General features: G+C 39.3%; 2 protein-coding genes across 3 annotated transcripts in view; both read right to left on the bottom strand.

Annotated features, from left to right (window-relative positions):
* The window catches only part of LOC109624059 (gamma-aminobutyric acid receptor subunit alpha-2), a 35,079-nt gene extending 27,163 nt beyond the window's left edge, over positions 1–7,916 (bottom strand). Inside the window, exons 1-3 of one of the 2 annotated variants that reach the window (XM_020078561.2) lie at positions 7,498–7,916; positions 7,001–7,085; positions 3,901–4,016 (exon numbers count right to left, since the gene is read on the bottom strand). In XM_020078561.2, the coding sequence (XP_019934120.1) occupies positions 3,901–4,016; positions 7,001–7,071 (187 nt within the window). In that variant the 5' untranslated portion in view covers positions 7,072–7,085; positions 7,498–7,916. The remainder of the gene's footprint in view (positions 1–3,900; positions 4,017–7,000; positions 7,086–7,497) is intronic. The other variant, XM_069531872.1, reaches the window with a different exon arrangement.
* A 4,755-nt stretch (positions 7,917–12,671) lies between these two features.
* gabra4 (gamma-aminobutyric acid type A receptor subunit alpha4) overlaps positions 12,672–25,758 on the bottom strand; it is a 28,701-nt gene continuing 15,614 nt past the window's right edge. Inside the window, exon 9 of the mRNA XM_020078609.2 lies at positions 12,672–24,711. Coding sequence (XP_019934168.2) covers positions 24,175–24,711 — 537 coding nt within the window. The 3' untranslated portion in view covers positions 12,672–24,174. The remainder of the gene's footprint in view (positions 24,712–25,758) is intronic.

The raw sequence follows: 25,758 nt of genomic DNA, 5'->3' as shown, positions 1-25,758 counted from the left end.
CTGGTACTGTCAGTGAAGAGGCTAGCTAAGTTAAAATGTTTGTTCCTCTAGTTACCATGGTATGCTGAATAGAGATTGTGGTTATCATCGAAAATATTTAACAATGTTCTCAACGTAGGGGGTTCGGTTATGCTGTAGTCACATGGGTACTGAGATCATCACTTACAGAATCAAACCAGAGGACCTTACAGCGTCACCCACACAGCAAGCAGCACGCATTTCAAACAATATCTATTTATATAAAATAGTCTCTTTAACCAGGAAAAATATGTCAGACCACCACAGCCAACAACACTAACTTCACACAATTCCAAAAAGCAGTGTCGTAAAACAACAGTGTTGTGATTTTGCTTTTAACTCTCCCAGGAAAACAGTGTCTATGGCTGAATTCATCTGTTGTCAGTGTTAGCTCTGTAAGCAGTGTTAGTGATATTAGCAATCTATTGCCACTTTTACACATTTAGGCAACATGAGGCAATATTAGCATTAATTTGGTCTTGTGTTTCTGGTCACTTCACAAATGTAAAACTCCAACATCCATTCTACTTACAGCTTTTTTTACAGTAAAATATATAATATATCAATATAAAAACATTGATTATTGTACCATTAAAGATATCTTGTTACATGTATGCATGCAAGAAACTTTCTTGTGTTTGTTTTTTGCTGTTGTCACTTTCAGTTGGAGCTGTGACCATGATGAACAACAACAACAATTCTCGATGCCAAAGACAAATTCAAAGAAGTGATTTCCAATAAAAAGCAGATGGTTTGGGCTCTGTGCAGCTTTAAAGCTGGCCTGAAGTCATAGATACAGTACATGACAATTGTTTTGGGTGGAAAACAAATTAATAGAAGCAAGTGTGAATATGAACAGAAAGGAGCTGCCTCACAGTCACACTAATGACGATGTGGGAGCAACTGTTCTTTCTGCATTCACTCTGCAGCCTGGCTGGATTTCAGGGATAGCGACAGACACCAATTGGTTAATTCTAAGAGAGCTTGGTATGGCCTCAGACACCCAAACACATGACAAGTACTGAAAATAAATGCAGGATTAAAGCAGTTAGCATTACAATTAAATCCATGGTAGTTACGTTACAGGCTCCACAAAATGCTGTCTCTGCTTCTGAAAGAAATAGACATATTTAGCCATCAAATAGCTGCTTGGTTATATTGTATTATGCTATAAATAAATTCAAGAGAAATCTGCAGCCTAAACCCAAACAGTAATTCATTCATTGTTGAAATGATTACAGTTGTTTTTTCTCTCCCCTGAAACCCTCTAGCAGCCCCAAGGGGACATGTGGGTTCATCTTGAAAACCTCTGCCCTACTTTCATCTCTTCCATCTCCCTCATTTGATTTTCAGTGGCTGTAAAACTCACATCTCTTGTTTAAGGCAATAAAATGTTCAAAAAATAACTTAATGTTCAGCAGGGATATCAGATGTGTCCATTCAACTGTATGTGGTGTCTAATAAGGTAATGACAGACATGCTATTGATTGTGCCATCTTTAAGCATTTACTGGTCCATGTTAACTGAGTTTGTGTCTGATATTTTGGGGTTATTATTTAGGCTGCAGTTTGCTGTTATGATGTATTAATTGCATTCTATTGCACACAAGTCCATGTTATTTTGTCCACACCCTGATTTAAGGAATTAATATTCAAACTTTTTTAAGTGTAAAGATAAGCGACTGCAAAAAGACCACATTATGTAATCTGAAGGTAATTGTAATTATGCCATAAATAAATAGTTGTGTTATTATTCACACACAGAGTGCACATACAGTACATATCCTGCTTTACTTCATTGAGACTCAGCCTCCTTTTTTGTGCCATTTTACTTGAACAATGAAAACTATCCCTGAATATCTATATAGTATGTATGAGTGAACACACTCGTGCAGCTGTGATGATGCTCTTTTCTCAGCCATTATAAATGTGTTCGAACCGAAGTCCGCGGAAGCGTTAACATGTTTTTCCACAGATGAGACATACAGATCTAATGTGTCTACAATGTGGAAAATTCCATCTGATGTCATTTCATTATCCCCTCTCTGACTGAATTCTGCTCTGTGTGCAGCAGCCCCATGTACATTAATGGGTACAGTGTGTTACTACCACTATGCAGAGAGTGATGGTCTGGCTCCCACTGGGGCCCAGTCTGATAAAAATGTATGTGCTCTCTGTACTTTAAGACACTTTGGAGAAAAGCGTCTAATTTATGTTTGAATGTTTTATTTAAATGTTTTATTTCAGAAGCCAGATCTCCATTATGTCTTCATATCTGTCTATTGCTGAACAATGGTTAGGTCATTATGTCATTTCACTTTAAAAAATCAAGTTTGTTGATCCAACCTTATACAACAAGTCAGGACCTAATTCAAAATACCAAGAATCATACAAAGTGTTTGTATTTTCTGAAGATTCAATGAGTAAAAATGTAGGTGTATTTAAGAATGCTTGATGGAAAAAGGACTTGAAATGTGATTATTAATGTTCTGAAGATATATACTGATACTAGACTCTAGTAATGGGCTATAGATTTCAGCTTTTCCTCCACAGAAAATGAGCTAGCAGCACCATTACTGTTGGTCCAGTTGTACAGGCTGAGCATTGCCAAGCTAAAGGAGGTCTGTTCCCCATATGGCAGCTCCTGGGCTGGGCTGATGGCCCCAGGAATTTGAATTTCAAATGGCACCACATCCTGAGGGAGGAGCTCAGCTTTGGGATGAGGGGCCAGCTGGAAATGAGATGCCAAACATGGCTGATGATGGCAGAGGTGAGGATGGAGCGAGCGGCACACAAGAGGCCACATGAGAAGACACGATTCTCCACAACTAACGAAGGGCTGTCCGCTGATGAGAGTTGGGATCGAGATCTTTCAAAACCTATTATGCTTATGCAGCATATAATGTATGAAAGTGCTCAGAGGCTCAGAATTTCACCTTTTACTGGCTATAAATAAAACTTCTAAATATAAGAATCTACATTATGTAACCAGAGTAGAATATATGTATGTACTGCAGTAGGACATAAATCACAACATACAACATCAAGGTTCAAGTTATTATACCCTTTGAATTGATACTCATTATATATAATTTATATAAAAATAAAAATATGTGTAACACAGAAAAGGGGTGTTTTGATAAATTTTGTTCAAACTAGGTGGTGAAATACTCTCTGACATAAAGCTGCAATTACATTGGAATATCTTTCAACCAAACAGACTGTAGAAGTGACTTGGAGAATTTCCACTGAATCTAACACTTACAATCGTGCCAGTGATGACAAAAAGGCAAAAAATTTTAATTCCACTTCTCCAAGAGCTACTCGAAATATTGTAATTTCAGAGTCTGGTTCTATCTCCTAATTACAGCTATTATAAAATATGAGAGAAATATCTGGCAGACCAGAATATTATCTATAATATTATGAATCTTTCTTACAGCTAAACTAGCTTTACAACCATCGAGCACTACTAGAGATCACAAAACATTATACAAATTTGCTGCCGTTGCACATAAACATAGTTTTTTCGTTAGATATACAAATTCAGTGGGCAGTTTCTGCAAAAAGTCTAGTAAGAATAAAACCCATGTGCAGGGTTAAATGTGACCACTTTGGTTGCTGTTACTTTCCAGGAAGTGGAGTCAGGGTTATATAACCTAAATGTTTTTTTGCACAGAGTGTGTTTGTCAGTTTATTCTCGAGGGGATTGCTGCCAAAGGTTATCGAGACAACAAAAGCTGATGTTAAATGAAATGTTCTCACTCCAAATCAGCCTTTCAGAGACTGGATGTTTCATAACCAAAAATTAGACTGTATGAACTGAACAGATTTTGAATAATAATAATTCTGCACATCCAGTTATAGCAGATCAGTTCCTTACCCCCAAGACCAGGCCGTAGACGGTTGTCGTATCCATCCAGCAGGCTGTCCAGGATGCGTGTGAACAGGGTGATGTTGGTTTTGAAGGCATCAGATGCGGCGTCGGCATTCACTGATCTAGTCGGCACAAAGACACACAACAACATGACCAGCTGAGGGACACTTCAACAAACAGACCTATGATTACATTGAAAATGTATTTAGATGCATAGCTGTTTTCCTCAGAGGCTTGATTTACAGAGAGAAAAAGAGGTTATCTTCTGACAGAGACTCCATACATGCCCACACAGACACACACATACATGCACATTGTTTTCATACACACGGATGACCCAGTTCAAGGCAGAACATTTGTGTGCCATCTGATCTCAGAGCCAAAACACAACTGAATATGCAAATTTAATCAGAGTTAGAGATTCATGGTAAATAAATTCAGATAAGGTACTACATTAAAGATAAACATTATCAAAGAGAAAATCACCTCCGTCGACAGGCCTGCTGTAACAGCCTCAGGTTATGGGCATATTTTACTTTAAGCAGGAAAAGAGAATATTATATATTAATCATTTTACAAATCAGAGTATTTTCTGTTTGGACCACATTTCTCTAATTACCATTACTGAATGTGTTGGATCAATCTACTGTTGCTCGGCTAAGAATATTTGATCTCATATTTTTAAATGTGTACACACACATATATATGTTTAGGCTGTTTTATTATCATCCATAAACCTATTCATTGACGCTTCTGGTTGTTTTTATGTTGACTTTAGCCTGCTAACAGCTATATATATTATATAACATATATTATATATTTTATTTTAGTGTAGCAAACGTTACAGAAGCTCCCACTTGAAAAGACTGAACTGACAACAAACAGTGGCAAAACAGCTGCAAAGCCTGAATTGCTGACTTTTAAAGACTTAGAAAATCTAAGTCATAACATATGCAGTAACATGTGGTGTTTGTATGTTTGTATCTTCAATGGTGTTAGCCTGCTTGTTAGCAGGACCCAGACTCCATGGTGAGTCCAGACTTAAATTACTGCAGGAGAAATCCCAGAGGGAGGCTTTGCTGTTTTTTCCCCCCATTCTTTAGATGCAGTGCAAAACTTCAAAAAGGTCCATCTCCACAGCAAATATTAAAATTTTTAGAAGCTCATACTTTGTTCCAGATGAAAAAGATGTAATAATAAATATCCTACAGCTCTGTGGCTCTGTGGCGTCGTTTTGATAAACAAGGTTTGGTTTGGTGGGGCTGAGCATTAGCTGGCCAGTGAGCCCAGTCCACGTGCAACAAGGATTCATGCACACCCTGAACGACGGCCACACACAGAGAGGCTCGATGAAGAAAATGACAGGAGCGGTAAAAACTTAAGGGAATTTTTGACCATCAACTGATCCACTAATGTGTTAGGATTTGGTTGGCCTGTCTGAGTATGACAGGCGAGTGTGCTGTCTGTGTGTATGAGAAAGAGAGAGAGAGAGCAAGAGCGGAAGCAAGAGAAGAAAGAGAGAGAGAGGCTGAGTGTGCTGCACATGGCTCTATATGAGATAAACTTTTACTTATTGGAAGTTAAATAATAGAAAATCAATATGTGGTAATGTTTATACTGAAGTGGACCACCATAAATAAATCAAGTCAAAGCACAGGTTTTAAGAAATGAAATGGATGGTGTCTGTGTTCATCTTAGGTTTTTCAGTTTGTGACAGTGAGCCAGCATTTGGACTTATAATATCAGCACTAGACCCTGTAACCGAATGGACTGAACACAAATCAGCCAAAACCTATTTTGTAATTTACACTTGGACTTGATTTCTGCTGTGAAAAGATCTATAGAGCTACAGACAGTAGACATTTGGCAGTCCCACAGAAATTCTGTAGGCATTGTGTACCTCACTTGATCTTTAGGCCTCAACAGTGATTAAATTACATCTTTAAAATTATCCCAAATGATTATTACATCGGTCATCTTTGTTTATAGCTCCACCGAGGAGGTTACTGGACGGATTACAATGAAAGGATGGCAAATAAATCAAGGAAGAAAAGAACAAGAAAAACTAGTTAAAAGAAGAAACTCATAAAAATCTTTTTGCAGATCTGGATCATGGGGTGGATCCAGTCACTTTCTTGAACATCGTGAGATAAGTTTTAAGGGAATAATTCATGGATCTTGATGAAAGAATCTGGCATGTTTAGGAGACTGATATGTGTGTGTATGTAAAGTGGTGTAGATCCAAATAAAAATCCAGATCTCGTGAATTTAAATGTGGTTTCATAAGGGGACTGTTGGAGGGGTGCACTCTCCTGAGTGGCATTCACAAAAGCATCCAGACTTCTCACTTAACATATTGGCTTCACATAAATTTTAGTATTGATTTTAAGATTTTATTGCTGACTTTTAAAGCTGTTCTGGACTGAGACCCAAGTAAATATCAAATCTTTTGACACCATATGTGCCTGGTGGTAACCTGAGGTCCTCAGTGAAGGGCCCTACTCACCATTCCACATTCTAGGCTGAGGACAAGCGGGCTACCTCTGTCAGGGCTCCTGAACAATCTCCCTGAAGAGATCTGCCTGCAAACCCCTAATCCATTTTTAAAACTCTCTTGAAGGAACATTTTTACATCATTTTACAGTGTTTTATTGCAATTTTTTCTGGCTACTCCTTTCTCATCGGTTACATTTTTGTATTTTTTTTGTATTTGTGCTCTTAATTTAATTGTTTGCCTTAAATTTTTCATTCTTAACTTGTAAAGCACCTTGTAACTTGTAAATAGAGTCTATTTTTATAAGGTTATCATTATTATTATTATTATTATTAGGCCTATTGTAATTATTTTACTGTATTCCAGTGTGAGGCGTTAACTCTGATGAATTCAAAAGACGCATTAAAAAAAACATTAATGAATACCTTGCCCTAGTCCAAAAAATATTTTACAAAACAGGTAAGACCAAATTCTAATAATGCTTTAGACATTTTCACAAAATGATTGGTTGTTGGAAAAGGCCACATTTCTTATCAGTATTAGGTGTATGACCTGGGGTCTCCCCCCAGGAGACAGAGTGTGATGCTCGGCCTGTGAAGCCCCCAGACTCACCTGGTCGTCCACAGAGCAGTGAGCACCAGCAGGCTGAAGACAAGTAGAGACGCGCTCCCTCTGCTCCACATGGCTGCTCACACACCTACACACAACAGGACAGCCGAGCATCAGTGAAACCGGCTTCAGATGTGACCTGTGCGATCCTTACACCCATCACTTATTTCTGGGGGATTCCCTTTAGCGCACATGATGAGGGGGTGAGAAGAACCAGCAGCAGCAGCAGCAGCAGCAGCGGTGACAGCCACTGACAGTAATTAGTATTCACTGACACGTCCCACGCCTCCACTCGCTCAACATTAATATTGGATCAAGTCAGTGCATCCGTTTCAAGCCGCGATTTACACGATAAAATGCAGAAAACAGCCGAAAATATCAGAAATAAGAATGTGCCAGGATCTCCTCTCCCACGCTCCCCCCTGCATCTCCTCACCTAATAAACCAGAATACAGGGTTTCATCCTTTGTGTCTGTGGCAGTGGGGGAGAGCAGACTCACCTCAGGTGCACAAAGTACCTGCTGCAGCCGGGGTCGTCGAAGATGCAGGAAAGTTAAGGAGAATTCAGCGCTCGCTCCCGGTGTGATAGTGAGAGTGAACGAGCGCAGGTCTGTCATGAGAACAAAGCTGCTGATAAATCATAGTCCCAGCCAGCAGCAGGAATGCACCCGGAATGCATTGGCTTTCATTGTGTCCTCAAATTTCATATGAAGAGTATATAACAAAAAATGGAATGAAATATCAACTAAAATAAAAATAAAAAAACAAAAAATAAAAAAAAACAAGCAGTATATTGGGAGAAGATCCTGGCTTCAGATTGCCCTGCTCAGCATCCTCCTCAGCTTAGTGTAGAAGCTCGATGTGAATCGTGATAAGCAAGGAGCACATCTCAGTCTCCCTCATCTCCACACAAAAACTACAAAGGCTGAGGAGGAGGAGAAAAACTGGGTCCTAGAGGTAGTTTGGTTTCCAGTGAGCCTCCTCCTCCTCCTCCTCCTCCTCCTCCTCCAGCTCAGATCTTGGAATGCGAGGATGCTCATGGGTGCTGTGTCCAGTCTTAGTCAATAACACAGTGGCACATTGATTATGCAAAAACAGACAAAATGTCATTGAATTGTCCGGATGGAAAAGGCATGTTTGGAAATATTGAGTTAAATCCGTTTGGGTGTCTTTTACACATGGGGACATGTCAAACCTACCGCCAAATTTTAAATGCTGAGGAAAAGCTTGCACCAAGAAATGCACACTGTCCAAAACAACTGAAAACAACTTTGCGCTTCACCCTTTCTCTGCACGGACATAGACCACAGACCCGCATTTGACAAGAGTTTTGGTTTTAGAGGTTTTATTTCAGGAAGTGTATGGAATTCAGGATGTCTCAGTGTGTTACTTGAATTACATTTCATTTCATTTAGCTGACACTTTGGTGCATCAACCACGAGGGAACAAACCCAAAACAACAAGAATCAAGTAATTTATGAAATGAAACTAAAAAGGGGCCCCTTCAAGGACCCCTGAGAACATGTCCCTGCACATGTGAAACTGGCATTGCTCTATAGTGACATGATGTTGCAGCAGTGGATGGAATGCATATGGATGAGTGCTTCTTTTCTTTACATTTTATGCTCCTTCCTTTTTGTGGCTAGTAGCCTGGAAACCAAATCAGCCGGTTCATTCACTCTCGCAAGTGTGAATTTGTGTTGCGATGCATGCAAGCTAATAGGCTACACCCTTTAATGCAGTGTTACAGAGCATCCCACCAAAAGTTATTTACTTTGATACCAATCCAATCTTTACCTTAACAGACTAAAAACTGTTTCATGAATGCACCACTTTTCAACACAGTGAGATGTTGTGAGTGATGTACTTCGGTATATGTACTGATACTCACATGAACCAAGATATTTTTTCCCTTTATATTGACTGAGATTGAAAATCCTTAAACACTCCAATAACAATAGTAGGAGCTCCACAAAATAAATGTAAAACTGACTGATTTGTATTTTATTGAATGTTTACTGTTCAGCTGCTGTAAAGCAAATTTGAGGAAAAGTCTTAATATCAACTTGATGGACAGAATCCCAAAATCAACACGCAGGTCCAACCATCAACTGGATTAAAGAATAGGCGTCTGTCTTTGTTGCATGTGTGTGTTTGTGTGAGAGTGGGGGGGAGACAGAGAAAACGAATGGCCCTCTTGATACTTTGTTGTTGCTAGGACTACAGTATGAACTGTGGCAGAAATAGTCAGCCTATTGTAGATTTAGTATCGACACCGTGCAGGATCATCTTGTCAAATCACCTCAAACCAGAAACTCACTGATGAAATAAACTAAATAAACTAAATAAACTAAATAACTGTTTCCATACTGTTCTTGAATTGCGCCACATGTTCTGCATGGACTTCTTCAGGAGCTGTTCTTTCAGCACCACATCTTCACTGGATAAATGAATGTAGCTTCATCCATAACTACAGTTCCCCTGTCACTCTCTCCTCTCAACTATTGTTTCACATGTAATATTACTGACAGCACATACATGTGCTTTAAATAGTGTAAGTATTTTTGTTTAGTCTTTACATTAAAGGCTCAGTGTGTAGGATATAGGTGAAATTGATCTACTGACATAATTTGAATTTAGTGGTTTTCACTAGTGTGTAATCAGATATTATATTAAAATACTTTATATTTAGGAGGCCCTCTCTACAGAGGCTGCCATGTTTTTTTATGACAACTGAAGGCTACCACAGGTTCAATTTCATGTTTGGAAGGGGAGGGTGAGGTGAGGGGTGTTCAGCTGAGGTGTCACTAAATCCTACACTCCTTTAATGCCTAAATTCCACAATACATTAATTTAATGACATAGGTCAGTCTCTGGTGTTTTATTTCCATTAATTCCTGTCTTGAATATTAATTTTTTTGGATTAAGGATTAAAGAAAAATACAAGAGGGAAGAGGAACAAATCTATTCTATAAATACAGTACCAATAACAGAAGTCTCATATTATAATAAGCAACATAGAGAAATTTAAAGTCAATGTATCTGTTAACATGTGGCAGATACAGTGAGGTTGAAAAGAGGATAAAAGAGCACACCACACACAAAGAGAGAGAAAGAGAGAGAGGGAGAGGGAGAGAGAGCATTCTGTCTCTATGAGGCTTTTATTCATTTCCTGGAGACTTCCTCTAACCTTAACCCAAACCACTGACCCAGCCATCTCCAATTAACTATACTCTTTAGTGTGAACCACCAACCCCCCCCACACGCCCTCCAACACACACACAGATCAAAACAGGCCTTACTGGACCCCAGGGGTCAGACCATTATTAAGCAGTCACTGCCTTCCTCTGCTATGCTTCTGATTAGAGGGTTGTCCCATTAATCTCGTCTCTAATCCATAGCTGTGACAGGTGATCGATGACACAGGTCATCTCAATATGGTGACCCTCGGGCCCATCATCAGGTCAAGCAAAGCAGGCAGGCAGGAAATACACAACCAAGGAAAGGCAAGAGCATCAAGATAAAAGGGGGAAAAAAAACAATCTCTCATTTTGTTAAAGTGTGTTGTCATGTGTTTGCATGTGTTTCTTTTTTCCTCTGAGCTTAGATTGTACTCGTGCTGCTAGCCTCTGGATAACATAGTCTTCAAGCACATTGTTTATTGCACGATGTTGCATCATACTCAGCCTACTTCCAGGCCTGCGTGTGTCCCGGTTGGACACTTTCAGTGACAATGCAAATTGATCAAGTTCATGCAAAGGACGGTGAGCAAATAACTTCAGGGTGAAAGGTGGCTGTGAATATTTTATTAAAAAAGATAATTATTTCACCTCTACATGGTCAGCATGGCTTTAAGGAAATACCTAAAATATGATGTGACGAAGGGAGATATCACAGATTAATATAATAGATAGTTTTAAAACACACATTTGTCTTGATGACACACAATACAAATAGTGCCGTCCAAATATGCAGTGTAATTTGTTGTAAGTATGATTAATGGAGGGCTGATAACTCCAATCTGTCCTTTTGCTGGTAACCCAGACGTGTCCATTAACCCCTTTTTTTTACAGCCGCTAGTTTTCAACAGACAAATTACCTATAAACAGTGAAACTACCAAGGGAGCAATACAAATGCAGATTCAGAGAGGCAGCAGCTGACTGATGTGCTCTCAGTAAGTGGGGGAGCAGCTAAATCAAAAAAACAGGTAAAGGAAAAGCGAGCTGCTGCATCTAAACGTAAAAGGTGCATCTAAATAGAGTCAATACGTCATGAGGGCTGTCTGTGTATTTGTTGTAGAATGGAATAAACTGCTTAATAGCTATGTGGGGTAGTATGACTCACATGCACGCACACGCTCACACAAATTTACACATGCACTCACATTCCGTCCTCTGCTGGAGAGACACGGTAATGTTCCAGACATCACTCATCCCCACAGACCTGGAAAGTGACTGTAGCAGCTACACAAACGTTTCCATCGCCAGGTGTGACGCTCTGTAGTGAAGTTAAATCTCCACACACACACACACACACACACACACACACACACACACACACACACACACACACACAGACACACACACACAGAGACACAGAGACACACACACAGACACAGACACACACAGAGACACACAGACACACACAAAGACACACACACAATATCCTTGAGTGTTTGATTTGATTCTTATATTATATTTTATAGGCACCAGGTGGTCTGCAACTGTGCTGACATTTTGGGGAGGCTATACCTGAGCCAGTCGTACAACGTGCTGTTGTCAGTTGTGTGTCAGCATGAGTTGATTCCCCAGGCAGAGCTGGAAATACTAAAACCATTCTCGGGCCTGTTACCTCGGCAACAAGTCATGCATGGCAGAAGAAAGATGTTGTGAGAGAAAAAAGATGAGGAGCCCATTGAGGGGCTCTAACACTCTTAAAGAGATAGGTCACCCTCAGAAACTGTTTGTCAAACTGCAGCCGCTCACACACACTCTTGACAGCTGACACATCATTACGCCGGAACGACTAAATGGGATGCAGCCATCGCTAATGTTATTAGTTACACCTGCAGCTGACAAAATGCCAAGATGTCCGCTCTGAGAAAGGCATGTAAATCAATATGTAAGAGGTGACAAATGGACATGTTTCTGTTCATGTGTGACAGGAGGGAAATGCAGTGGACGAAAATATCATACTTAACCAGGGACAAAAATAGAACGTGGTATTTACTTTGCAAAATCTATTATACATTGAGGAATCTTTAAGAACAATGTTGATGTGTATGGTGTAGCTACAGAGAATCCTCTGTGTAAGCACCAAGTGTGTTTTCCTTTCCTCATTTCAAATCCACAACAATATTGCTGAAATGAAATACTGTCCCCTCAGGAAGAGAGCATGAATCCTGACATATGAAAAGACTTATCACAGATTTTCTTAACTGTAAATGACCCAATTAATAGTTAATTGTCGACTGACAAAACTGCTAAGCAGTTCAGTACAAAGACACATATTGAAGCACTGAGTACACTTTGTTAAAGAAAATGAAATACAAATAAATATAATATAATATAATAAGAAAAAAAGACATAAATAAAATATGATATATATGTATAAATGTATATAAATTAATAAAAAATAGATAATTATGCCTTTAATTGAAAATACATTTGTCTGCAGGACTTATTCTGATGTCAGTTGTGAAACTGGCAGAATTTAAACACATGTTAGAATTAAATATAATGATTATATATATTTCTGCTGATGCTTACAGATGGTTTCAAGGACCAGGGTGTGTTTCAGTGCAGAACACCTCAGCCCTGAGCCCAGAGCACCACAGATGGAGACAAATAAAAGTTCACACAGAGTTCATGTTATCGGCTGCCAGATGATCTCACTGTTACAAAACACTACAGCCAAATCTCTGCATCCTACTTTCTGGAGTTTATATAATGCAGTAGATGAATCACAGGCACACATAGGTTATACAAATTAAAAGGTCACTCTCGTGACCTTGCCAATGCTTTTTATGTTGCAGGGGTTTTCTGCAGTCACCGTGGCTAATTTTCCCTCAGGTTACCAAGGAAACTAAAGCCAGCGTTTTGCCGGTCATATTGCATCTGCCATCTTCAGCTGCAGAGTGTCTACAATAATTCCCTTTTTATCCACGGCTAAATTTAACTGCTGAGCCTGTGTGTACAAACAGCAGCGAGCTAAACCGTGGGCTCTCACACCTGGTTTCCATAGCACGCTGTCACATGCTGAAAACATCTCTGTCTCACGGAGCAGCAGAGAAACTCAGCAGAGATGTTAAGATTTGTATGTGGGGTTTTTATTTTGATGCCCTTCAATGCTACAAAGCTGATAAAGAAATATTGTTTGGCATAAATACCTTTTTACAAGTATATGTGGGTATTCAGTATACCTCCTATAGGGTCCTATCCTATATTGTATGAAAACATGAGTGGCCATTATATCTCTCATTGGTCAATCATGGTTATGCACATAAACCTTTTGACATCCTGTAGGTAGAAAAACTGCAGTTCAATGTATTGTTCATTTTAGAAACAAAAATAGTTGTATGGTACAAACTACAATTTACACAGGCCTGAAATTGTAAGATGACATTTCCAGTGATTCCTCTAATCTCACTTCTTCTTCTGATTTCAAATAGAAGTGTTTAAAAGTGGTGACAAATTTCTATTTAATCCAACAGTATGAACAGGACCATAGTTAAACTGAAGTTAAATGTATCTTATTTAGCTTATTCCAGTATATTGAGACATGCTCTAAAGATGTTAATTGGACTACAGGCAGATCAATATAAGGAAATTAGAATCTTTGTCTTTGAAATGTTACTTTAAAACATACCTTTTGTACAAATGAACATTTTCTAGCCCTTTCTCTTTTAATTTAACAAAAAAATAAAACTGTTCAATGAATTGAATGAAGATAATTTGCCCAAATAAATATAATCTAAGTTGTATTTTGTTTCCTGATTGTGAGAAATGACATCTATTGGCAGTTTAATGTGTCTAAGGTTGGATACGCAGCCCAGGAAACGTCTCCACCAGGATTAGTAAAGTCAGTGTGGGGAAAGGTTTGAAACAACAGTCTCAGACATTCGTGTTGACAAATGTAAATATGTAAAGCTACAGACGTATAACCTTCAGTGTCTGTATAGCATTTTGATATAGACATATAGGCTGCTTTAAAGATTATTGGTACATTACAGTAGAGTATCTGTTGCTGCTTTAGTTCAAACAGCCACTAGATGGTGCAGACTTAGACACTTTATTTGTTCACTGCTCAAGTATCAGTGAGTTCAACTTCTTGGTGTAAATGTTCTGCATTTTTTGAAAAAGTGAAATGTGTTCAAATGTGTCTTTTACCCTGTGGTCTCATCATCCATCACTGATTTAAATCAGGTCATTGTTGAAAAAGAATATCACCAATGTAAAACATGACTTTAATGATTTCCCTGTAAAAGAACAGTGATGAAACCTCTGACATGACGTGATGTTGAAGTCCTGTAAATGTTCGTGTTTCTCACTTTACTTGATCTTTACACTGATATTGACACTGTGCGAACTAATTATCTACTTCTATCGTACAGTTATTTCTCAATTTTTGAAATAAACAACCTAATCCCTCTCAACTGTGACACACATTTGTATCTGCATAAATATTTTCTGTTGTTATATATTTAACAGTATAAAAGTAAATCGGTGAGACAGTTTAGTTTCCTGTGCTTTAGTTTTCACCTGTGCAGGAAGAGACACCAGCTGCATGTACATGTCATTATGTCAGCTCCTATAAACTCATTTAACTTTGTTCTCTATATTAATACAAATTCAAAAAGCTGAAAATACAGGTTTAAATGTTCAGTTTGATATTGTCATATCCAGAAAGTCTAAAGCTGTAACAAACTAAAACTGGACTATAAACAGGTCACTTCAACGTCCAGTATCTAAGATTTAGTGGGGATCTGTTGGCATATATGGAATATAATATCCATAATTATGTTGTCATTGTTTTATAATCAGCTGAAACTACAAACAGAAGTAACTGCCTTCACATTAAATGAAGTCCCTTGTTGATATAAAACATTGATCAGTTATCCTGTAATGACCTGTGTCAAAGAGTGGAGGGAATGATGGGCCTGGTCTTTTGAGTCCATTAAAAGTGTTATACTGAGCGCTCCTTGGCGTTTGATACTACCACTCGTCAAAAGAAACATAAAAGTTATTTTTATTTTTTATTTCTTATTGGCAGGACACCAACAGTGGTCACCAGCTTTGCATGTGATGAGCTGTGACAGAAACCTGGCAGGCTGTGGGACCAGCTGCTGTTTTCTGAGCATGAACAGAGGGAAGGAAAGGGGTGAGGGAGAGGAGGGAGGAGGGACGTTTATAGCGTTGTCTTTGTCTACTCTCTGGTTTTACACTATTCCAGTGACATTTTTGTCACTGTAAGAGGCAGAAGACTTCTAATGCAGCCATGTTGACCATGTCTACATACAGTGAAGAAGTATTCCAGATATGTTGCCCCTTGAATTTAACCTCCAGATTATATGTCTTGCTCTTGAGGTGGTGTCTTTCATGCTAACAATACATTTACAGTATGTCCGGTCAACATCCGCACTTGTTCTCATATGCAAGCTCATCACATTAGCCCTCTATCATGGCTGCAAGCTTTTAGCTGAGAGCAGCAAGCAGCTTATCTGCCACTTGTAAATGTAGTCATATCACATCAGTGGCACATTTACAGTTGTGGATAGTCTTCCTGTGAGAGATGGAGATTTATGTAGTGGAAGTCTTTAATGATGATTTGATATTACGCTTTCTCTCGTGTCAACTGTACAGATGCACCAAAAAGGATTTGTTTGAACAAGAACAGGAGAGCAGATATCTCCAAATACTCATAGATATCACTTCAATAAATGTACCAGATTTTCTCATCAAGCTCCGTGAGAATGTTGAAAATCTCACAATGCTAAATGAAGTGAAAAAACATTCCTGGATCCTCCCCCTGATCTGGATCAAAAATGTAATTTTTTCTTTGACCCATATCACATCCTTCCACCAAGTTTCGTTGAAATCTGTTTCGTAGATTTTGTGGAATCCTGATTACAACCAAACAGACAAACAAACGGACAAATGCAGGGGTGAAAACATGACCTCCTTGGTGGAGGTAACAATACGTCTAATTACTATGTGTCATGTGAAATGGGTTGTTTGATGTAACAATAAACAGCACTTCTCTCAACAATGTTAGACAGTGCTTTAAAAGGATAATTATCATCCACCACCCGCCTCAGTCTTTCCTACACTGTTGTGCTTGTTATTGTCAACAGCTTACATTTACTTAAAGGGATAGTTCAGCGAAAAATTAAAATACACTTATTATCTACTCATGGAGGGGTGGGTGGAATGTTGGAGTCCACAAAACACTTTGAGTTTCAGGGGTGCACAAAGCTGCAGCCAAATCCAATATTCTTCAAATGGAAAAAAAATGGAAAATGTGTTCATACTGCTGCTTTGGTGTCATCCAAGTGTCCGGAAGCCCTGACGTTCAAATTCAACTTGAAATGGCGTCATTTCAACCGTGTTTATACTTGAAAACAAACACACCCCTCCCTTCACTGCTCCTTCAGAAGCTCCACCCCCCATATTCATGCACAATCTCTAAAAGTTGGAATTGACCTCAAACATCGGCCTGTAACTCTGTATTCCTACAAACTACATGTTCAATGACCAGAATCAGCCACGACAGTGAGTGTTAGTCTGCCCTTGAAGAATCAAACAGTCAGACACTCATATACTGTTAACTCAGCCTCCCCATGTCCACATAGGTCTTCACCGTGTCGTTATTCCGTTATCTTCTCTGGATTAGCTAAAGTCTGTGGTGCTTCAGCACTCAGCATTTGGAGCACATCTATGATTGTGGGTGTAACATCCTGTGAAATAGTGTTTCCAGTGGCTGACAGAAGTTGAATTAATATCACTTACCTATACGTCTCCTTGTTGCCAGTTTATGCAAATGTAATAAGTTACAACAATGAAACGAAGGCTTTTGTCTAACAGGTTTAATTGTGTTTCTTCAAAACATTGCAATAGATAAGGACTAATAAATAAAACATAAGTTCAAAAAAATATCTTTATCAGCATATTGACTGTAACATCTTGAGCAGATGACGATGAAGAGTCCAAATTGGAATAATGTTCAGTTACAACCAAAGTATTTGAGGCAAATACAACCTGCATGAACATTTTAGTCAGTTTCTATCGGCCTATGTTGCAGAAAATCATCTGCAAACCAGAGCATTCAAAGATCAGCACTTTTATAAAAATATTAGTACAACTCCAGGGTCTGTTAGTGTTTGATTATGTGTTGAAATATTCAATTAAGTGTGTCTTTAACTCTAACATAGTGGAGAAGCGTTTGAATGGGTCTTTCGATGCAGCATTAGTTTATTAAAGGAAGCCATTTGAGGTTGTGTTCATATGTTCTATATGCGTTTGTTACAGTTATTGCTGTCTGTGTGTGGCTTATCTAATTGTCTAAATATTGCTAAGTGTTGCTAAGTGGTGATCCTACTGAGTATTATCATCAGGAGTATAATCAGGATCATGACTCCACAGATCATTGTTCCACATCACTGAAACCCACCAGTGCAAAGATGCACCAGCAGATAAGACGAGGGTTTTATGGCTCTTCACATTCTGTGCGTCAGTGTTGTGACACACACTGAAGAAAAAAAAAATCAGTGACATGCTTTCCTTCTTCAATTACTTCTTCATCTAACTTGGTTTATATTGAAAGTAGGCTATATTGCAAACTGCATTATCCTATCAGCCACTGAGAGTGTGCACATAGATGGTTTTGCCCTGCGGAGTTCCAAAACTGGGTTATGTGAGGTCGTGGTACACATTCAACCACTAGGATGCACAGGCTGCACGAGGAGTGAGCCCAGAGGACTGTAAGAACAGATAATGGTGTCACATGTGACGATTTCAGCATCAGACAAAAACTGATGAAAGAGTGGAATTAATCTGCCATTACACGATTCAGAAATTAAAAGGATGATTAGGATTTTTTAACCCCTGCTACTCCATTCAAATTATGAGTCCTAACACAGATCTATAGCTCTTCCAATTTACACATTAAATCAAATTTAAATCAGCTAGTTTGTTGAGGCTGTACTGAACCATCTGATGGTATTTAGCTCCCCCTAGTGGTCATTATCAAGAAGTCCTTGCTTCATGTGCAGTTTCATGGTGTGATGCAAAGAATATTCAGTTTTGAAAAGATTCATCATCTCCACAGTGTATAATCCATGAGTAATCACATCATACTGACTGAGTAAGATCAAATTCACATATCAATGTTATTTCAAACAAATGTACAGAAACAATCTACTCAGGGATTTGATCAGATTTTAACACCCTACTCTTTATGGGTTGAGTCTGTAAATAGTCCTAAAAGTTGTTAAAAAAGACAGAACTTGCATTCATTTGGACATTTATAGTTAATGATGGAGATTCAAAATGAAAAACAGTAAAACTGGTCATGTTTGATTTATATTATTTGTAGTGAATCAAATCCATATTTTCTCATGTTATTAGATAACTACTGAATAAACAGAAAGCAAAGTGTGTAATTTAAAGCATTAATAGAGTAATTGATTCCAGGATTTTTCAAATACTCTTTTACCACAGAACATAAACACACACAATTTTAAGTCACTGAAATATAAGTGTAAGGAATTTCTGTTTATTTTCTGAAAATAAGGCTAGTTAGATCATCTTACATTCATTACCTTTTAACATCTAACATTGAAATGTATTAAAATAATATCCATATAGTAAAATCAGTAAGAAACAAAGAATTATTTTAAGGCAAAACAAGCTTTTGAACAATTAATAAAAAACCTGAAATGCTCTTTCAAATGACTGAATTAAAATTTCAACCACATTTTGGTCAGTATAGATTATATTTAGATTATTATTAGATTATTATTATTTAGTTTTCATTCTTTGCTTGATTTTCATTCCACTGGTATAGTTTGGTTGGTTTTTAATAAGATCAATATGCAAAAGTGTCAATAGAGTACTGACATGTTTGAGTCTCCTGTATTGTGTACACTATGACTCTAACAGTTCTGGTAGTCAGCAGCAGAATTATTATACAAGTAGCACTTGTACTCTTTGATTAGTGATGAAGTGAAGAGCACATCCTCTCACAACATTGTGTTCAGAATAAATGGGGAGGGTTGAGCCACTAGAGGGAGTGTTGTGCTGTGGTTTCCTTCACTGCTCTAAAACTACACTGAATGTCCCATTTCACACCATCTGCACCGTCTAGTTTTTGAAAAAGCTTCTGAACCATTTCGACAGCTGAGATGACGATGATTAATTGAGAGCTCGATCTCAGGATGCGTTTGAACTTTCCACAAACCTGCCCTGTGTCAGCTGTCAGAACTGCAGCGAGCATGTGCAGGGTCTTTAACTATTTGTCTGTCTGTCTGTCATCCAGACCAGCATGTTGGACAAAAAATAAAAAAGTAAGAAACAGAAAAACCCACAACCTGCTGTTGGCAGCTCCATCAAACACGTTTAGAGCAGCATGAACACTGAACATCAATCTGTTGTTGACAGAATCCTCATTAGTACATGGATGTTCTGTGTTTCTATGATGAGATGTCTTTTGTACACTGTTGTGAGAGGCAGAGAGGTAGAGTGAGTGACCAACAGGGAGGTAACTGCAAAATCAATTTCACACATGACTGCGTTTAGGAGAGGCGAGCAGCGGCAGGCATCTTGATCTGTCCATCAGCACGAGTGTTTCTCACCACAGTGGCAGCATCATAACTCCTGTTAGACTAAACGAACGGCGAGGCCAGCAACCTGTCTCCATGGATAATATGGGTATTAGAGCGCGATACTGGGCGCCCACTACATCATGAGTCCCCAAACCCACCGTAGACACATAACATCTCAGTCCGGTGTACAGTGGAGCTGAGCTGATCCACAGACTGTTTAACCTGTAGCTCCTAAAAACGCTCTCCGATGAATAATGGAGAACAAAATGAGGCCATAAGATAATGTATGCTATCACTCGAGCATTGTTTTTGTGATTCCTGTGTCAAAATTACAATCACAGATTAATGAGAAATACAATAGACAGTAAATAAAGATCTGCAAATTAAGCTAAAATATCTTGGATATGAACGCCACCATCTTAATTATTTGGAGCCAGAGTCTGCACAGTAGTGATCAGGGGATGAAGCCACAATATTAAGGTCCCGCCGATACACATGCTTGACCAGTCATGAGTCAACCCTAACCCATCCACTCAAGACTCATTATGGAAACGGATGGAACCTTCTGCCTGCATGACTTCTGAAAACTTATAGATGTGGACGAAACAGACAAGTCGGAGCAGTACCACAGGAGGAGGAGTAGCCAATAGTTCAAGTGAGACAACCATGAGACACGAGGAAGACATTTCAACAATGAGATGAGACTTAAAGAGGTTATGGCTCCAACAGGCAACTAGACACATGCTTAAGTATCACGCTTCAACTCAGTTGAACAATACAAATGTTAAAAAACTGCAGAAAGATCACATTGTTTGAAACAGACATATCTCTTTTCATAAGTAAAGGCAACATGAGTCTTAAAGGGATAGTTCACTGAAAAATGAAAATTCACTCATCATCTACTCACCACTATGCTGATGGAGGAGTAGGTGAAAGTGGTTGAGTCCACAAAACAGTGTTGCAGCCGAATCCAATACAGTTGAAGTTGTGACCTCTTCTTCAGATGTAGTTAACCACAAACAAAACATAACATGCCTCCATACTGCTCTTTGGCTGCAGTGCTGTTTACCCCTGAGACTCCAGAAGTGTTTTGCGGACTCAAACACTTCACCTGCCCCTCCATCGGCATAGTGGTGAACATGTAATGATTTAATTTTTCGGTGAACTATCCCTTTAACATGGAGGAGGATTTATGACCAATACTGCAGCCAGCCACCAGGAGGGATCAAAACACTTTGACTTGACTTTTAGGTAGCTGTCATGTCATCCATCTTCAAAATCAGTGTATGGGAAGTACAGATAACATGTGATGGGATTCTGACCCTCAAAAAGATTCCTGAACAAAACACTACAGAAGATTTACAGGTATTATATATTTGTTGAGTCATACAAAGTCCCGCTATTTACCAAAACTGTCACTGTGTCATTCATGTATTTATAGCAAGTTCAAAAGTGTCACTATGATCAGAGAAAGGACTCAATGACAATAAGTCCCCCACTTCACCTCCATCAGTTACACAACAGAGCCATAAGAGGAGACAGCAGAGAGGACAATTTAGTGACGACATGTTGTGTCCTATCTGGGTAATGACGACCTTCACATATTCAAAGATTGGATTATCAGGGGTATCTTTCAGTCAGAGGTTTGGAGGGGGAGGATGGGGGGTGGATGGTCCACACAGACCAATACTTTTAGTTATTTTTTATTCATCTCCACTAGGTCAGGTTTTCTGGACTAGTTTTGTATTGGAATCAAAACTGCACTAAAATGACATGGTGGAAAAAAACTGTTCACTCAAACAGGAATGTGACGGATGTATGTGATGCCACTTTTTGTTGCTATGGAGATTTAGCCAGATACATTTGAATTGAATTGATTTTATAGCAAGTTACATAAGTAAGTGTATTTTCTAGTTTTTCGAACACTTACTTACTTTGTTACTTTCGAGACGATTGATACCACTTTCATGTCTTTGGACAACAGAAACCTTATTAAATTAGCTTAGTTTAGCACACAGAATGGAAACATAGGAAAGTTGCATTAGTTGTGTCACAATTTCTAGTCCACATCCTTTGAGGAAGGCATTTGAAGAACAAATACATCATTGTGGTGCGACCAGGCTGTCTCATTTCAAAATGTCTTCAAATGTAAATGAAAAAAAGCATCCCTCCATCAACAAAGGCCCTAATGGGTGGATCCTTCTCAGACCAACCAGCTGGTGATGAATTTTTTTTAATAAATTTGATAATGGTGGCAAAAAATGAGACTAAAATGTCCAGTATTAAGCTTCAACCCCTCCTAAATCCAAACTGTTTCATTTGGGGTAGGCCCTCACATTGTCTGCACGCTCCTAATCATGCTTTCACTCAGCAGGCTGTAGACATTAGGCTAGACGTGCTGGCAGGTGAATTGTGTTAACTTTGGACAGAGCCAGGCTAGCTGTTTTCACCTGTTCTGGTTATAATACTAAGCTAAGCTAACAGACAGCTGACTGCAGACAAGAGAGTGGCTGTCGATCTTCTCATCTAAGTCTCAGCAGGAAAGGAAGTGAGGATGTTGAACTGTTTCTAAAACCTGATCTCTACAGAAAGAACAGGGCCATAGAGGCAGCTGCACTGAGACTTTTATTAGGATGCAAGATCAGCGAGGACAAGGGATAGCTGCAGTTACTACAGCAGTAAGGAGGAAGATGATAACAGAGGATATTAAGGCTGAAAACATGGTGTAAATGATGCTGTATGTCGGGACTTACGGACACTTGACTTTTTTACATTTGAAGAATCAGTCACCAGTTACATGAATTGGATTGGATTTGGCTGCAACACTGTTCACAACCTGAAACTCCAAAAGTGCTTTGTGGACTCAAACACTTCACCCACCCCTCCATCAGAATAGTGGAAAGTAGATAATGAGTGAATTTTCATTTTTGGGTGAACTACCCCTTTCATAAATTCCATTATTTTAACTCTAGCTGAAGAAAAAAAATCAACAGCGGCTAAATGACTGATAACTCTATGAAAGATAAAACTCAGCAGGCTTCCCTGCTTAAGACTCTTAACATGGTGATGCTCTTTCCTATGCTCAACCTTCAAAATGTGTCTGGTGTGATCAGACAGCTTTAATAATGACTGTATCATTGACCATATGGAGGAATAGATAAGAATTTTCCAGAACATGAAATGAAATGCAGTGAAATAATGTAAGATTTGTTTAAAGAGTATAGAAACAACTAAAGCAGATTCATTCTGACATCTGATGGACTCATTTTAAGAAGGTGGATCACAGCAGGCATCTCCTGCAGAGCTTCCGTGGAACAGTTCAGTCCAAGTCTTTTATTTTACAAGCCAGAATGTCCCAAAACAAACATTCACCTCACAGTTTATCTGCTGACTGATGGTTTTATTCTCTGTTCCCTCTATTTGTTCAGGCTATGGCTGTATTTAACCACTCACACAATCTCTGTCTACTATTTGGCTTTTCCATTATGGCAGGAAAGAAGCTTAAATCCTACTGTTACATGAATTAATAACTTGTCGTCACTACTTTCTGCCAGACCAATTCTAAAAAACTCATCATCAGTATTTCCAGATTAGTTAATCCATTTTATATAGAAAGATGTTTTGCAAGTTGGTACTGTACAAGAGAGGCTTTTCATGGCTGATCAGGTCCAAAGCTCCACTCAGCCTAGACGACTTGTCTGTTTCATTTGACTTTGACCGTCATCTGGCCACCATTCAGGAATTAAGAGTTTTCTAGTCTAAACAGAGGGTCCCTGGAAACCTTGAGTCCCTGTGTACTCTTTATATCTAAAATGTTGCATCATCTAGCCTGCTGGCAAAAAGCAACAAGTTATAATAGTGACACTGCAGCACTCTGTAATCATTAAATATAAATCCATGTATCCTAATAAATGTGTATATTTACACAGCGTTGTTGCAGTTCACTACAGGTTAGTGGCTAACACACATCTTGCCAGGTGCAGGGTACAAAAATAGGAAAATGAAAAAAATCCATCCGATGCTTTATCTTGACTGCAGGCCAAAAGGGATCATGAGGCAGTTGAGTCCGATGATAACCTTAGAGTCACACGTGGCATGGTGTAATAGCATATTCCGGTGTCTAGGTGCTTTCTCTTGTGTTGAGTCAGATATTTCTAATTTGGTTTGCTTGCTCCCATGCTCGCGGACCTTCAGAAGAAAAATATAAATATATTCCGAGTTCGTTGTCTAGGATATGGAAGAGCCTGGTGAGCACATTATCTGTATGGCGAGAACAACAGTTTCCTCTAATGTAGTCCTTATTCGCTTTCCATCTGGTAAAAGAAACGACCTTCACTCTTGTTTCCATAGCAAAGTCTAACCACCTTTATCCACCACTGTGTCCTTTGATAAGTAAACCACCCAGTAGACCATGTTAAAGGCCCCAAACGACACCGGGAACAAGATCCGTGCGTACTTGTCTATTTTGCTGGTTCCACCCATACCAGCAGTGGTGGGCTGGGAGCACGGTGTCTGCTTCAGCTCCAGCTTGTTCCCCATCATCTGGATGCGCTCCAGCTTGGGGACCAGCAGATGCTGCAGTGACGTGGAGCTGGTGTTCTGTTTGCATGGGGTCCCCGCCATCACGTCTGGCGTGGAAGCAGCAGCCTGGGGCGTAGTCTTCACCAGCTGGGCCGAGGAGGACGCCACGCTTAGCAGGCTCTCAGACTTGGGGCTGGAGCGGGAAAGGGTGGAGGAGCTGCCATTGGCGCCGCTGGCTAAAGGTCGCTGTGGTCTGGCTCTTCCCACTCCCGAAATGCTGGTGGTGGACTGGGCTCTCTGGTGACTGCTCGCCTCAAGGTGGGAAATGTAATGCATCCGCTTCCTCAGGTTGCCGTTGGTGTCAGGGTTTTGCTGCAACAAAGAAAGAAAAAAAAATAACACACCTGGAGGAGAAAGAAACCTTAACCATATAAATAAAAGTGTAAGGAGTGGATTTAACTGTGCATTCAACTGCAATTTTAATCTTTATAATCGTGAACTGTGATCACAAGTCCAGCTAACCATCTTACGACCTACAGCAGAAACCTAACCCTGCTTTATCTTCGAAGCTAAGGGATGGCATATTGACTAATACAATTTGGTGGTTGAAAAAAGTTTAGGGAGATAGCGGCTCTCTGCTGCTCTTCAGTAAAAGGTCTCATTATCTGAGTTGTGAAGTCGTTTTTTGGTGTGTTCATGTACTTTGAAATCAGAAGGTGGAAAAAACATGAACTGGGGATTCATAATGAGGTTTAAGGGACTTTTCTACCCTTTTAAAGTGAAGGAAGATAAGGAGACCAAATCAATTAAACTCTAATACATTTTGGATTGTAGGTTTATGCACGTCAAGTTCAAATGTTGAAGTCATAAAAAACTATATATAATAAAATTTTGGTTAAAATGTGGGTCTCAACTTTTTACAATTAAGAGAAAACAAAAGAGGATATTTGGTGTGAGCAAAGTTCTCATTCCTGCTGGAAGCAAACAGGAGGCGTTCTCAGGCAAGGTAATGCGTTGTGAACAGCAGGTCAGGCAACATAAACCTTGTCATATTGATCTGATTACAGTTCCCCTGACACAGATGGCCTTCATCTGGAAGCAGACGATAGAGTGTGTGCAATACAGATGTCACTTACCGAGGATTTCACTCATTTCACACAAGCTTAAGACAGAAAGTAGGTAGCGTTGCATCGAGGCGGTAATGCAGTGTAGCGTTAAAGGAGCTTATCCTTTGAGAGTTGATGTTTTCAAGCAGTGAGAGTGTGATGCTGGTACTAAGGCATTTGCAGGAATAATCCACCCCCCTGAAACTGAAAGGATCCAGTGTTATTGTGTCCCGTGTGTGTGTGTGTGTGTGTGTGTGTGTGTGTGTGTGCGTGCGAGGATTGCAGGGCTTCCTTTTCATCATGGGAGAATTTA

This window comes from Paralichthys olivaceus, chromosome 9 (assembly GCF_024713975.1).
Source record: "Paralichthys olivaceus isolate ysfri-2021 chromosome 9, ASM2471397v2, whole genome shotgun sequence".
NCBI lineage: Eukaryota > Metazoa > Chordata > Actinopteri > Pleuronectiformes > Paralichthyidae > Paralichthys > Paralichthys olivaceus.
The sequence above is the reverse complement of the archived record's forward strand: the minus strand, read 5'-3'. Positions and strand labels throughout refer to the sequence as shown.